The sequence below is a fragment of the Tubulanus polymorphus genome, chromosome 1 (genome assembly GCF_964204645.1).
Source record: "Tubulanus polymorphus chromosome 1, tnTubPoly1.2, whole genome shotgun sequence".
Taxonomy (NCBI): domain Eukaryota; kingdom Metazoa; phylum Nemertea; class Palaeonemertea; order Tubulaniformes; family Tubulanidae; genus Tubulanus; species Tubulanus polymorphus.
The window spans coordinates 31,322,744-31,338,260 of NC_134025.1; the positions used below are offsets into that span (position 1 = coordinate 31,322,744).

The following is a 15,517-nucleotide window of genomic DNA, read 5'->3' on the forward strand; positions in this document are numbered from 1 at the left end:
AGTTCTAGAACCAGTTCTAAGTCACAACTGTGGAACTGAGTCCAGAACTGTGTACCTGGGGCCAGAACTGTGTACCTACGGTCAGAACTGTGGAACTGGGTCCAAAACTGTGGAACTGAGTCTCGGGTGAGATTCCGGGGTGGGTAACCCGGGGTGGGGATCCCCGGTGCAGATTCCGGGGTGAAGAAAGTTCGATCATGGACGTCTAGTGTCCATTGTTTCCATTGTAACGGGCCTCCTCAAATAGTACGTTTTACCCTGGAGACCAGGACAATCAAACAGTCGTTAAGGTTACGACATAATAACGACCAATCATTGGTTAATTCACTATCACGTGTCTTATTTCCAACCATCTGATTGGTTAATTGGAAACAATGTTACGATGCTTTTGTAACAACGTTAGATCAGTTACGAAATCAGATTCTGTAATTAAATTGAGCGGACAGAATTTAAGCGGAATTTAGAAGTCATTGATAAACAATACCAGGAATTGTGAGCGAACGCCTCGCGGGTTATTTCCCTAAGGTACATTTTCAATAGATAAATCACACTTGAATCGATGCAGTCGATCTCCGTAACAGTGCAATAGTGCCCAAGGGCAAATTCTCAAGGTCGATGTTACTATCGTAGTAAAAATTTGCATATTACTGATGAAATTGATATTATTGTATGATGTATCCATTCTGTGTCAGTCTGCCATCTGTAATCACGTCTGCTACGGCCATGCCGTCTGCCGAATTATTAAACGGTTAAAAAGCTGATAATTTTGTTGAATCTATTTCTGATCACGCATCCACGCTGAGGAGAGAGTCATTTATCATTCTGTCGCGTTGCAGTCTGTCCTAGCCTATCGCATGCCTGGTTCATTATAGATTATAATCAGATTACGTAAAAAAACAACTTGATTAAAATGAGATCCTGAATTTGATGGTTTCTCAGATGGTCATGCCACTGTACCAGGGTTCAGTTTCACAAAAAGGTTTAAAATCGATTAAAGATAAAATGAATGAACAGAACTTAGGTTTTTTGGAGTTTAAACTTCTTTTATGAAACTGAATCCTGAGACAATACTTAAATCAATCGTTCTCCAAAACGCGGTCTCGTGGTCAGAATTGTGTAGTCATGGCTTCGACCTATAAACTTACAAAGCCGATTCCCAACTCAAATCATAGCCCTCCCTTTTCTCTCTAGAAATCTTGAAAAAACGCTGATACACCTCTTCGGCTGGGATTCGAACCCGATGACGAGTCTGATCATCTTCGTGCGACTTTTCTACCCTGCCGACATGTGACGTTTGAAATAATTCCTCCTCGGGTCGCAATTAGTTCTTTTTAAATAAACACAGTTACGTCAATAACCACCGCAGAGTCTTAAGACTAAAATCGAATGATGGATGACCGTCTGGCACTTACGATAATCGATCTTTCGTTATGATGATGTAATCCGTCTGCAGTAACATCATCGCATAGCAACCGACAACAAACAAATGTAACAGAACCATAACGACGAATTTTCAGAATTACTTGAAAAAATAGTCAAATTGTGACATCTTTATTTCATAATCATGGAAATACCAACAAATGTGGTAATAATGTTTTTTTCTCTTATTTTATTTACAGGACATCATTTTTCTATAAATATACATATTATATACAAAAGAACATCACAGACGTAACAAAGGTATCCGCGTGTATCCGCGAGTATCCGCGAGTATCCGAACGCGTTGTCGCGTGGACACCAGAGAAATTATCATTTATATTTGTGCTTTTCATGAGTCTGTGTGGTATGATTTATAGATGAACCAATCAGTGCACCGAGAAATGGTGGACAACGCCCCCTGTAGGGCACGAACAGAAAGCAGCTTATCGTGTGAGGCATTATATACATATTTATAAAAACCCCGCAAGGAATCGAACTATATCGAACTAGATCAAATCTGTTATTCTAGACTAAGCAAAAATGCGCCATAAGCATGCAGCCTGCGCGTGTGTGAGTGTGTTGTTTTCCAGGTATTCTACGAGCGTAGACTCCCCGGGTTAAAAATATGAATCATAGATTTATAGAAAATTAGTTTACAACTCACAGATAGTAGCGATAGTAAGGGTAGTAGGGGTGTTGTAGTTATCGCGCCCGATGTGAAACAGATGGTGCGGATAAAAGGACAAAATAATTCCGATATTTTCTTTGAGGTTTAGATCATCAAAAGTGCGCTGGCAAACAAATAAAACGTGCACTAAGTTACTGGAGAGTACAGCGGCGTGTTTTGTGTCAAACATAGCATACTATCCAAACTATCACTAAAAATTCTACCACAGCAGAAGGCGACTGGTAACTGAGTACAAAAGTCAAATCCAAAAAATCTCTCTGATATATCTGAACTTTAAATCTACAACAGCAGAAGATGGCGACTCTGGTGAGTGAGGAATCGGTGATAATGGAGTAGTCGGACTCTGCTTATAGTCATTTAGCGTTTGAACGATTAAAATCTAAGGAATAAAATTGGTCCAAGTTTGATGAGAAATTCTGGATAAGAAATCGTTTTGTTTGTACATGTATACACAAATAAAAAAACCTGTTGATTTAACGATTTACTGTTTGAAGCGAATCGAACGGGTGTCACGCAGACTATTTACACTATACATCTACATATACATTGATTAACTTTACAACATTTCATTTTTGTACATAATTTTTTCAGATCAACAAAAATTCGACACAGTTTCATGTGTAGACGATAAAGCATTATGATTGTTACAAAAAGTGTCAGCTTTTTTTCAGAAATTTAGAAATCAGGGCCCGGTTTTATAGACTGGTACCACCTTTAACCCGGGGGTCAATTGAGTTAGCCCCCCTCCCCTCCCCAAGGTTAAGGTTAGTCTATAAGACCAGCCCAAGTAATACGTACATTTCAAAATGGCAGTGTTTTCAGTTCAATGTGGTTATTTTTACTGATAACCACTCTTTAATATCCGCCATATTGGATTCTATACTCGCACGTCATTTCCGGTGCGTTTCACAGCCTAAAAATCGATATTTTAAGTAGATGGCGACGAACCGCAGACATTGTTGCGTTGCCTATAGATACTCTATCGAGTTGGGGAGAGCTAGGATTCAATGCCATTCCGCAGCGGACGAAAATGTAATTAACACGTAATAAATTTACAACAATACGTCATGACAAATATAAATACATTTTTTGTACATTCGTTGTAACAAGATTCTAGAAGCACATTTTATGTATATATATATATATATGTATATATATATGCGGAATCGGTGGTGGTCAAACCAAAGTTTTCAGTGTACAATTATTACATACATTAAGAATATAAAAAAGTTCTAGTGGTTTGCAGTTTACATACATACATATAGACCATGGATGATAATTCAAAATTCTTTCATAACATTCTCAATGTACTTTTATCAGGAGGTTCAACCACTTAAAACTGTAACATTAATTTCAGCATGATTTCCATATCCATTCATAAAACTATATTCTACAATTACGTATTTTATAGTCGTTTATATTAAATGCTAATTTTATTGCTTGACATTGAGTTAATTTGCATAATGACGTCGTCACGCACGAGCTCGTGCGTCATCCTCGCCTGCCTAGTCTGGTCTTTTGTTAACCCCGGCAAGCGAGGCCCATAATTCGAACAGCCCCTTTATTTTCAGCCTTCAAATGACCGATCTCTACATACATATATGTATAACTGTTTAACCGTTATTTTCAAAAATGTTGTTGTAAAAAAATCGATGAATCTTTCAATGAAGGCATCTTTAAGAAATCGCAGTAAACCTCACAGCCTTACCCGGACATGGCAAATATGATTTTTGACAAACTCGGGGAATAAATCGAAATCATTTTTCTGACTTGACCTTCTCGGACTTCGCTCACATCGGACCAGTTTTTCTGATCGCGGTTTGTTTGAGTCAAGCAAGGTTTACTGGTATTTCATTCTCAGCTGTATATACGACAAAATATACACAGTGTATAATATAAACACTTACACATTAGACAAGAACATTTAAAGAATGCATCCGTAACAAGCTTTTAAGCAGTGTTCATTAAAAAGGGAAGTCATGAGTGAGAATAATTGTGATGATGAATTATACTTCAGTGGCGAGGATGATAGAATCCCGGTAAGGGTGATGAGTGTGTAACGAGTATACCGACGTACTGTCCCCTGCACCACCTCGACTGTTACTGCTGCTGCTGCTGCTGCTACTGCCGCTTCTCGTCACTGGTTTCGACACCATCAATTCAGCTGGATATATTTCACTACTGTAAAGAGAGAACATTTGAAAAAATGGTCAGCAACCAATCAGAATGAGTTTATCGAGTCATGTGATTAGAATTAGCGAATCGCGAATAGGAGGAGCAGTAGTGTTTTCACATACGTCATATTGGCCGTTACTGACAGGCTAGACGGCCAATATGATGCGCTGTGACGTATATTAAGATAAGGGATAAATTGATACCATAAAGGCAGCGTTGAGATATTGGTGATGAAACGAGTTGATATATCACACAACACGTTGATGTATCGCGGGTGTTGGTTCGATTGATCCTCTGACAATCTCAATTTTTGTCGATATATCGATATTGCTGCCTGATATATCATCGAACAAATAGGTGAAACCCGTGTTTTATTTACTATCAATTAACACAACAATGATATACAATACACGACGTCCTGTGGGGTGGACAGACCCAACTCACAGACACAACCATTCATGTATATTTGATCAAGCCGACAATTTAATATTGCGGGGTCATAAAATATTACGAGATATAACTAGCGTCAGAAACAGCTCGCACGCATGCGCGGTAGTAGGGTGAACAGTAATATCCCAGAGGCATCAACCATTCTAATGGGCGTAGTTGCTTAGTTACAATAGAAACACATCTATAATAAAACAGCGTCAAAGATTACATTGAAAATCGGGATTGACGACGATTAATGTCCAACTGAACGTCGTTTGAGCCTTTTGACTCTAACTGTCTGAGAATTCTATTATTACTGATATCGAGACGTTTTATATGTTTTCCATTCAAACCATAAATAAGTGCAATATCAATAGAAATATCACAGTAACAAGGCGGAGAGAGACGAGAGGAGAGAGTGAGAGAGACGATGCCAAGAGTGGAGAGAGGAGAGGGAGAGGGGAGAGAGGAAATGGATGATAAAGAAGAGAGGGGATAGGGAGAGGGAGAGGGAGAGGGAGAGGGAGAGGGAGAGGGAGAGGGAGAGGGAGAGGGAGAGGGAGAGGGAGAGGGAGAGGGAGAGGGAGAGGGAGAGGGAGAGGGAGAGGGAGAGGGAGAGGGAGAGGGAGAGGGAGAGGGAAAGTTGATTTTTACTGGTCTATCATCTGAGAATAGTAATATATATATATATAGAGAGAGAGAGAGGAATTGTAATTTTCAAGCACACATTGAAAATACGAGATAGGTCTAGAAAATAAAAACGGTTATTATTCAAGTGCTAGAAAATGCTTCAGTTTCTGAAGTAGTTTCCTGAATGTCAAAATGTCTACTTCACTGAGTACCAGAAACCATCTCATTCAACCGAACTAACATTCAATATAGACATCATCTACAAAAACCATATTTTTTTTCATAAAGCTTTATTATTACATCGTTCATAAAAAAACGGAATTATAACTAGACCAGGCGTTAATCAGCATCCGTATGAAATCCGCCTAAATCTCATCTTTTTATGATTCAAAGTTTTACTGATATTTTTAGCAAGAATTTTTAAAGAATGGCATTTCTATATTGGCATACCAGAAAGAGGGAGAGAGGAGAGGAGAGAGAGAGGAGAGGAGAGAGAGGGAGATGAGATCTTCTCTTCGCATACCAGGAAAACCTTTTGTCTAACTAACGACGTTGCCAGTGGCACATCGATGTTGTTGGCACCTAAAAAACAGACATTTGGCCCGCGCACGTTTTTTGATTACCACAGATGACGCTACCCCGCAGGGTTTCAAACATCTCATCAATAGGTACGCGTAAAATGCTCGGGGCCCGTCCAAAATAAAACCAGTCAGAAATGAAAACGTATCGGACGGATTATGATCGATCGTACATTGACCCCGACTGAGGGTGTTATAATTATTGAGACAAATTCTGAAAAATGATCCTAAATGAACTATTCAAATAGCCACATATCTCAACATGTCTCCTTAACTGAAAACCTATTATAAAATTCACTTTCTGCCGCTTTTTATGAGGTTACCTAGATCTTAATTAAAACACATTAAACATTGTAACGTCAGTGATGACAGCGACAGAAATATCCCTGACACACCTGACCAAAATGATAAGACGAATTCTTCATTCATCTGAACGTATCTATTAGACTTTTAGCACAACAGTAACTGTGTGTGCTAGTTACTAGCATGCCCCACTCTACTGACTGGCTGGCTGACTGGCTGGCTGGCTGGCTGGCATGCTGGCTGGCTGGCTGGCTGGCTGGCTGGCTGGCTGGCTGGCTGGCTGGCTGGCTGAACATGGGTAAGTCAGCATCCGATAAGCCGTCCTAATACCTCAATCTTTAATCCTGATAAGTCGTCGTTTGAATAAGTCATCAACACTGTCGTCACAACTACAAACACTGGCAGCAGCGAGTTTGAAATGTTTGATCGCAATGAAAAGTTTGAATTGTATGAAAATAGGATTTTCAATAAAATCTCTACAGTTTGAAGTCAATAAATGCATTATATGTTTCTATGCGTAAGGTAAAACTAGACACCGAGAAATGCAGCAAAACCAACCGGGTTTATCGATCCCTTTTGGTCGATTAAAGACTGAAGAGTAACGGCTACTCGACCAGTGAAAGACGACACTCAGTGGTCGGTTAAAGCCAGATGGACATCCTCGTGCTTAAAAAACGGTCGAATTCCTTTTTTGTAAGCGTCGTTCAGGTTTTTTATCCGTAGATCTGTATTTAGAAGGGTTTTCCAATCTGGTAGATTATTAAAGTTCTAACATCATTATTTTGTCGGATCAACGCCCCATTGTGGTCAATATAATTGGTCACTATCGGCCTTCTGTCAGGATCTTTTCAGTCCAAAAAATGCGGCTAGTAGTTTAGTGAGACACCTGTGTGATAGCTACATGTATTCGCGTGTTTTCTGAGTTCAGTCTCTATTGTTTTCGTCCAGCCCTCTCTCGGTGACACTGTCTTTATTCGTGTGACCACGAGATCCTTCTGCAGTTTTTTATCTCTAACCAAACGACAACAAAAAAGCTTTTGTTGGTTTTAAAAAACCGATCGGTAGACAACGACGGGACAGATGTAACAGGAGGAGTACTCCAGGAGTAGAAATTACCCCGGTGCGTTCCTCTGTACGCCAGTATTACCGCTGTTTAATCCTCGAATAGACCACTTCAGAAAATACAATCTAATCCGAATTAGCGGCATGATTCAGGTTTGAATTATACCGGTTCCGGTAGCTCCAGGGATTTTACAAAATGAGTCCTCAATTAGGAAGAAAATCAACGGCTGAAACATCATGTTTGTGTGAGACCAAAAACTGTATTTTTCTGATTTTAAGGCGTATAATTGGATGATACCAACAAACACAGTCCCTCGAAATCACCAACTCTATATTCAAAACTTTGATACGAAAATTTCGAAACAGGTTCAACTATTTTCTTTTGTTGTGAAATATCTTTTAAAGCGTCCTCTGTTTACGGTAGCCCGATCAGGAGGACACTGTGAACACTTCTCGGGCTCCGTATCTGTCGCATGCTGCTAGATAATTCGATTCTAGAACTGCTTGTTATTTTGTGGTTAAAAGAAAGTTCAACCACACGTTGAATTGAATTGACACAATCGAATGCGAGGTGAATCTAATCCTAGCCTCGGGCCTAAATAGAAAACACAACGGCAGGAAAAAATGTAAATTTTCTTTGAAAGCAGTTTAAAACGTGTCCTTGAATATATTGTAATCTAATTATAAAGCGTACCGCGCCGGTTTAGTGGCGGCTCTAAAACCTCACGAGCATTAACAAAGAATATCTGCAAATACTACAGAAACATTGTTTTAGATCCGGAATTTGTTTGCATTATTCTAAAGTGATTTTGCTACATTTAGGGATAATTATTTTTGTAGACAGAAGGATTTTAACTATGTGTGTTTTGTCTTCAGGGGGTCAAATCGTGCGACACCAATCTCTGCGGCTGAAGTACAATCCAAAACGACCATGAAAAAAAAACGAAGGTCATTATTGTATTGAAGCACGATGACGCGTGTCACGTGACGCCCATCGTTAAAAAATCGATTAAGTTTTAATTTGAAAGTTAATGATTATAAGATTATCAAGGTTACGAGAGTTCAAATTTAGTTCAGGCGGTTTCTTTTTTTCTAAAAGTTTTCTTGTAATGTGATTGATGACACGACGACAATGTGGACCGTTATGTGACATACACTTACGGCAGGACCTGTGTTCCAACGACACTTCTTCAGTTAGAATTTGACTCTGGCGAAGAGAATGAACTAAATCAACAAACAGAGTTCCAATGTAGAACTGAGTCCAGAACTGTGGAACTGGGTACAAAAATTGTGGCACTGAATGCAGAACTGTGCCAGAGGATCTGAGTCCAGAAAGTTGTGGAACGGGTTCGTCGAATTGGGTCCAGAAGTGTGGTTGTGTCCTTAACTGTGGACCGGGTTCTGAACTAGAACAGGGTCCTGAAGTGTGATTCTAGAACGAGACGGACGACCCTCCACGACCTCTCATCGAGTCTGAACCCATAAAACGAATTAATCGAATTAAAATTCATTGCGCGTTTCATACGAAATAACAAACAATAGCCTTAAAAATCGAGCACCAATCGAAACTCACTTAGAAAATGTGAACATTGACGGCGAGGGATTCCCGATTCAACGTCAGCTGGTCTCCTGTGACGGTACAGGGTACAAACACCATATACACATTGTATATATACATCAGGATCCAGGCACATTCAGATAACTAACAGTGAATCAAATAACATTAAAATATGCATTTAAAAATACTCCAAATAATTTCTATATATTCGGAAAAATTTTTATTCAAAGTGACGTTTTTGTTCAATATGATTCCGAATGCCTGGACACACTAGTTTCCAGGGCCTACCCATAACATCCACTTACGGGCCCTAGACCAACCCATCCGCCGTAGCACAGCACAGTCAATAGTGCTCTTAACATGGTCTTAACTTGTTAGCTGTGGCCTGACAACCGAAACTAAGACTAGTTTTTATGTCCTAATAGTCATCTTCAGGAATATTCGGCCTTGCGCGCCTCGACTGACTGGATCCATGGTAAGAGACCCTCCGGTAGACCCACCGCACACGGTATACACAAATCATCATTTCACAGCTGATGTTTTCAAAAATAAAAATCATTTCAGAAATCTTTTTTTTCAAAAAACGCGGTCCATGACACAAGGTCGTGACACAAAACGACGCTAATGCGAGACCCTTGATCAGATCGCGAGACAGCTGTATCAGCGGTAATCATCATCCCTCTCTCTCTACTCTCGTGACCTTGACCCCGCGTTCAGTTGGCGCGCGCAATTCTTGGCGCCAAAAACTCACTACTATTACTATAATCTCCTCTCTCTCTTTCCGCTCAGTACAACTCAGTCTCATGATGGCTGATAGTAAGCTAACTCTATCTATTCATAGCCATATCGACCCGATAGAAAATCAATCAGCAACAAAATAATCTGCCTCGGTATAAACATTCCAAGAGAGATTGAAAGGTGAGCGCCGAACATATTTTTTATAGGTTTTTCAATATCGTCGTCACGCAATACATCACACGCTACCTAAACTAATGCGCATTTTATAGCATTCTCTCTATCATCAATTCCTACTGCATATTACATAAACTATTTTCATTAGCGATAGGAAAAAATAACATATAGAAAAAACGTATCTCTCTAATCCAAACTGAAGTAGACTTTCATCAACATGTAATTCAACTAATCAATTTGGGGAAAATCGGGGGCCTATTAAAATAGGGATTCTATCGTGCATTTTATTATTATTGGATATCTTTCCAATGATTAAAATATGTTTAATTGGAAATAAAGATAGCCACATCTTTAAATCCCCCTATGACATCACCGAGTGACCTATAAATACTCAAACTGAAAATAAGACCATGATAAAGGTCCGATTGGTGGAGCAATAAGATGGTGACGTCATCGGCGATCGAGGAGAGAGCCATCTTTAATGTAAGGGTCTGTATAATTATGTACAGGTCCATGTTTGTAGATCTGTATGTATCGTTTTGGAAAAAATGTGTCAGGAGCGAATAAAAAAATCGATTATTTCTCATATCCGGTTACATTGCATTGCAATGTATTATATTAATACATTTCTATGTTGAAACAATATGAATTATATACGTTGGCTTATACATAATATTCACTAACAATGAATTTGATAAGTTGATTTTATATTGAAAAAACACTTTCCACGGATTCAACTTGAGTAAAAGAAGACTTTTAAGAAATCTTTAGATATAGCGTAAGATGAATTATAGAAATCGATGTTTTAGTTTCAGCTGCCGGATCTGTACTGGTCATTCTGACACCTATATCTGGTATCTGGCTGAGTTATGACCAAGATGAAATAGAATAGATGTATAAATTGAGCAGAGCTATTCGATTGAAGAGAAACCCATCACGCGTTGTAACGGTGACATATGTTGAATATTTAACCCCCCTCGACTTCATCACCACGTGTTTAAACTGAACAAATTGATTTAAACTAATTGAATCTAATTAGAACTAACTATAGACTTCCAGTCTCACGAGGAGAACAGACGTGACTCTGGATATACACTGTATCTACCCCAGTAAACAGACCGCGATCCACAATCAGATCTAAACATCTAAAACGTCTACTTTTTTATAATCGTTTTTAGAATCAATGATTTCATTTATTTGGATTGCAATGAAAAAACCCTGGACATAAAAAAAAGCAATTAAACAATTTAACCAGAAGAGATATTCCAAACATTTCCCTAATTTAATATTCTCAAAGTCTGGAATCATTTTGCCGGTTTTGACTTATCTAAACTTTAAGTCTTCTTAGTTGAGACGATTATGTTGACGATTTATACAAAATGACGACTTACAATTAGTAAATTGAATTGCAAATACAAATCAGAATTCAGCAGTGTCAGAACTTATCTAAATGACGACTTTAAGACTTGTTTCATTTAGTATTTAGAAGCAAAAACTCCTTAGTAAATTGAATTGCAAAACAAAATGAAAACTTTAAGACGTTGTACTCAGTATTTGGAAGCAAAAAACTCCTTACAAACTGTGTGACATGCAGAAAATAACAGAACAAACATAAACAATATTATGGCTTACCATTCATCAGAGTCTGGTCGGCTTCTCCGATGCGATGACAATCTCTTATGATTAGAGTCTATTTTAAATGAACTAGATTGCACGTGACTCCTGCCGCTGGAGCTGGATGATGATGAAAGTTTACTAGTATTACTATAATCCAGATCCATACGATTTAATAAATGTCTATGTTGAATTTGTAGTTCTTTCCTCTGAACTCTTTCATCGACCGTCTGTAAGTCGTTTCTTATTAAATGCTTGTCATTGTTTGGTTTTTCTATTATAAACTCTTTACAGTTTTGCATTTCGTTCGTCAATTTAATACAAATATTTCTACTAGATGGAATCGTGACGTCACTATCGACGCATTTATTATTTAGCGATTTAGTTTTTTGGTGATTTTGTTCGTTTTCTCGTTTGGCCGCCGCGTCATCTTCCGATGACGTCATAGTACGACGGCGACGACACAAGAAAATAATCACGACGATAATAATGACGGTTATCGGTATCCCGGCGCCTAAACAGATAATGATGACTACCTGTTGTAAAGGTAACCCTTCCTCCGTCGAGTCTAGCGCCCGCATAAAATCCAGCGAAGTGTTACCGAGATGACATTCCGATCCGCCGAAACCGTTCACACATTTACAAATAAATCCGTCGCGTTTCGTTTCGCAAATTCCGCCATTTTTACAAGGTCGCGACGCGCACCTGTCGACGTTTAAATCGCAATTTTTACCGTAAAATCCCGCGTCGCAAACACATCGATATCCGTTTATAAGATCCAGACATTTCCCGCGATTACTACAGGTCACGTGACGGCATTCGTTAACGTTCACTTGACAACGTTTCCCGGTAAATCCCGCCGGACACGAACATTTGAAATCGTTTAAAGAGTCGACGCAGGTGCCGTTATTTCGACAGGGTTTATCTAAACAGTTATTCTCGTTTTGTGCGCAATGTTTGCCGCTGTACCCGACCGGGCAGACACATCTATATCCGTTAAACTCGTCGATACAATCTCCTGAAAATATCATAAAAAACAAAAACTGATTTAGTCAATTACAGATACCAGGCTCGTAGCAAAAAATCCTTGTCTGGTGATCCACCTGACTGGTCGCAAGTCGCCACACCTGACTGGTTACCAGTCACCACACTGACCAGACAAACTTACAAAGTTAGTTGGTCACCAGAACTCTATGGTCTAGTGGTAGACACTCTGGGTTTGTATGGCAGAGACCCGGGTTCGAGTCTCAGTCGAGCTAGGGTTAGGGTTATTATGTGTCACCTAGGGTTAGGGTTGTTGCGGGCTAGGGTTAGTATCCGATGAGCTTTGTTTAGTGCTATTTTCGAGTCCAAACCCGTCAGTCGGCGGCACTTTGGGAGAAAATATTCCTTTTTTTATTTCTTCAATTAATGTTTCATTTTTGAAGCACGCGGAAGTACTGTGACGTAACGGGGCAAGTCAACTCTTGACCTTGTTATCAGACGACCTTGAAGTTAGAGAGAATAGTTTTTATAAAAGCGATCGATAAAATCGATCTTGAATTGACGATGATGTCTGTATCTAGTGAGCAGCAGCAGCAGCAGCAGCAGCAGCAGCAGCAGCAGCAGCAGCAGAGTCGTGCAGTCGCGCAGCCGCCGCGGCTGCAAAAACTGCAATTACATAAATATGTCAGTTATAAGTAGACACGAGAGACAGTCTGAGTGATGTAACCCCGATACATGATTATCAATCAATTGAAGACGATAAAACCACAGAGTCCCAGCAGAGGAAGATGAAGGATTGATTCCGGCTCAGCCGGGAAGAAACCCAGAGCGAACTCTCGACTAGTGGTTGGAACTAATGACGAACGCGATATAGTTCTTTTTGAAAACTTATCCTACTTTACCAATAACGTTATTATGAATTTGAATTTGAATTTGAATTTGGTCACACGGAGTCAGCCATCTTGAAGCTAGGTCTACGAAGGCGCTCGGTCCTGTCGTCGACTATCTGCGGACTAATAGTTCCGACTATTAACTGACATTCGGTTTCACTTAGTTCGCAAATAGTCGACGACTAACTCCGATAACTGAAGTTTGCCCTGAGTGTCGCCCGGGTGGTCGTTGCGCTAGTAAGCTGCATGACCTGTCTCTGTCTCTGTCTCTGGCTGTCGGTCTGTCTGTCTGTCTGATCAGAGGAGGGGACGCTACTCATTCATATCAATTTTTTATGGAAACTAAAAGGACAGCTGGACAAATATTGTCACCATTTGATTTTGATGCATTGCTTTTCTTTCTCTGTTCGGAGAAGAGTATGAATCATCAAGCAGAAATAACGCACGGGCTTGTGCCGGGATTCTGGTCGGGTTTCCACCGATAGATATATTAGATACATAGTATGTACATTTTATAGTCTTTATCAAAATTGTGGGAAAATTCATATAAATTACACGTGTATCAAATGAATGTGTACTTAGTGATGATAATGAAATTGTTGTAACAACCGCTGTTGAAACACATAGTTTGTATTTTAGAGCGCCATTTCGCGGAATCAGAAATTGTACTTTTATTGCTGCTGATAATAATTATTATCATCATCAAATTCTTGTGATTATTTGAAATTCATACGGGTCTGGTTATACCTAGAGGTTCCAACTACAATCTACAGTGTGCGTGCGCCATGTGATGAGATGCAAATGTAAAATATGATAATTACAAAAAGAAACATGATTCCGAAATGTTTCCTTTAGTTATCAGTAGTTGTTTCGATGTTTGACTATCGTAATAGTCATCTTTTCGTCAGTTTCGAGAAAATGACTTAACGTATCGACTTCATCCCTTGGTATCTTCTTGTGATTATAGAAATGAGAAGATGTGGATGAAGTCGAAACGTCGACTGAATGCATTGTAGCCAATGGAAACATTTTCGATCCTTATTTTCATTTTGTATCGTGGAAGTTTATCTCGTATTTTATCCATAGGAATTGGTGACAAGATTTCTATGATTGATCACGTTTTACCACGAAAGCATTTTGCAATAAGTAGAGATAATGACTCGGGTGTTGAGGGTGGGGTAGTGTACAGGGTGGGGTAGTGTACAGGGTGGGGTAGTGTACAGGGTGGGGTAGTGTACAGGGTGGGGTAGTGTACAGGGTGGGGTAGTGTACAGGATGGGGTAGTGTTTAGGGTGGGGTAGTGTACAGGGTGGGGTAGTGTACAGGGTGGGGTAGTGTACAGGGTGGGGTAGTGTACAGGGTGGGGTAGTGTACAGGGTGGGGTAGTGTACAGGGTGGGGTAGTGTACAGGGTGGGGTAGTGTACAGGGTGGGGTAGTGTACAGGGTGGGGTAGTGTACAGGGTGGGGTAGTGTACAGGGTGGGGTAGTGTACAGGGTGGGGTAGTGTACAGGATGGGGTAGTGTACAGGGTGGGGTAGTGTACAGGGTGGGGTAGTGTACAGGGTGGGGTAGTGTACAGGATGGGGTAGTGTACAGGGTGGGGTAGTGTACAGGGTGGGGTAGTGTACAGGGTGGGGTAGTGTACAGGGTGGGGTAGTGTACAGGGTGGGGTAGTGTACAGGGTGGGGTAGTGTACAGGGTGGGGTAGTGTACAGGGTGGGGTAGTGTACAGGGTGGGGTAGTGTACAGGATGGGGTAGTGTACAGGGTGGGGTAGTGTACAGGGTGGGGTAGTGTACAGGGTGGGGTAGTGTACAGGATGGGGTAGTGTACAGGGTGGGGTAGTGTACAGGGTGGGGTAGTGTACAGGGTGGGGTAGTGTACAGGGTGGGGTAGTGTACAGGGTGGGGTAGTGTACAGGGTGGGGTAGTGTACAGGGTGGGGTAGTGTACAGGGTGGGGTAGTGTACAGGGTGGGGTAGTGTACAGGGTGGGGTAGTGTACAGGGTGGGGTAGTGTACAGGATGGGGTAGTGTACAGGGTGGGGTAGTGTACAGGGTGGGGTAGTGTACAGGGTGGGGTAGTGTACAGGGTGGGGTAGTGTACAGGATGGGGTAGTGTTTAGGGTGGGGTAGTGTACAGGGTGGGGTAGTGTACAGGGTGGGGTAGTGTACAGGATGGGGTAGTGTACAGGGTGGGGTAGTGTACAGGGTGGGGTAGTGTACAGGGTGGGGTAGTGTACAGGATGGGGTATATATACAGTATTACTCGGGTGT

At 40.6% G+C, this 15,517-nt stretch overlaps 1 protein-coding gene across 1 annotated transcript in view; it reads right to left on the bottom strand.

The window, feature by feature from the left end:
• Positions 1-1,540: 1,540 nt before the first annotated feature.
• LOC141905386 (uncharacterized) overlaps positions 1,541-15,517 on the bottom strand; it is a 28,072-nt gene continuing 14,095 nt past the window's right edge. Inside the window, exons 9-10 of the mRNA XM_074794234.1 lie at positions 11,387-12,386; positions 1,541-4,288 (exon numbers count right to left, since the gene is read on the bottom strand). Of these exons, the coding sequence (XP_074650335.1) occupies positions 4,114-4,288; positions 11,387-12,386 (1,175 nt within the window). The 3' untranslated portion in view covers positions 1,541-4,113. The remainder of the gene's footprint in view (positions 4,289-11,386; positions 12,387-15,517) is intronic.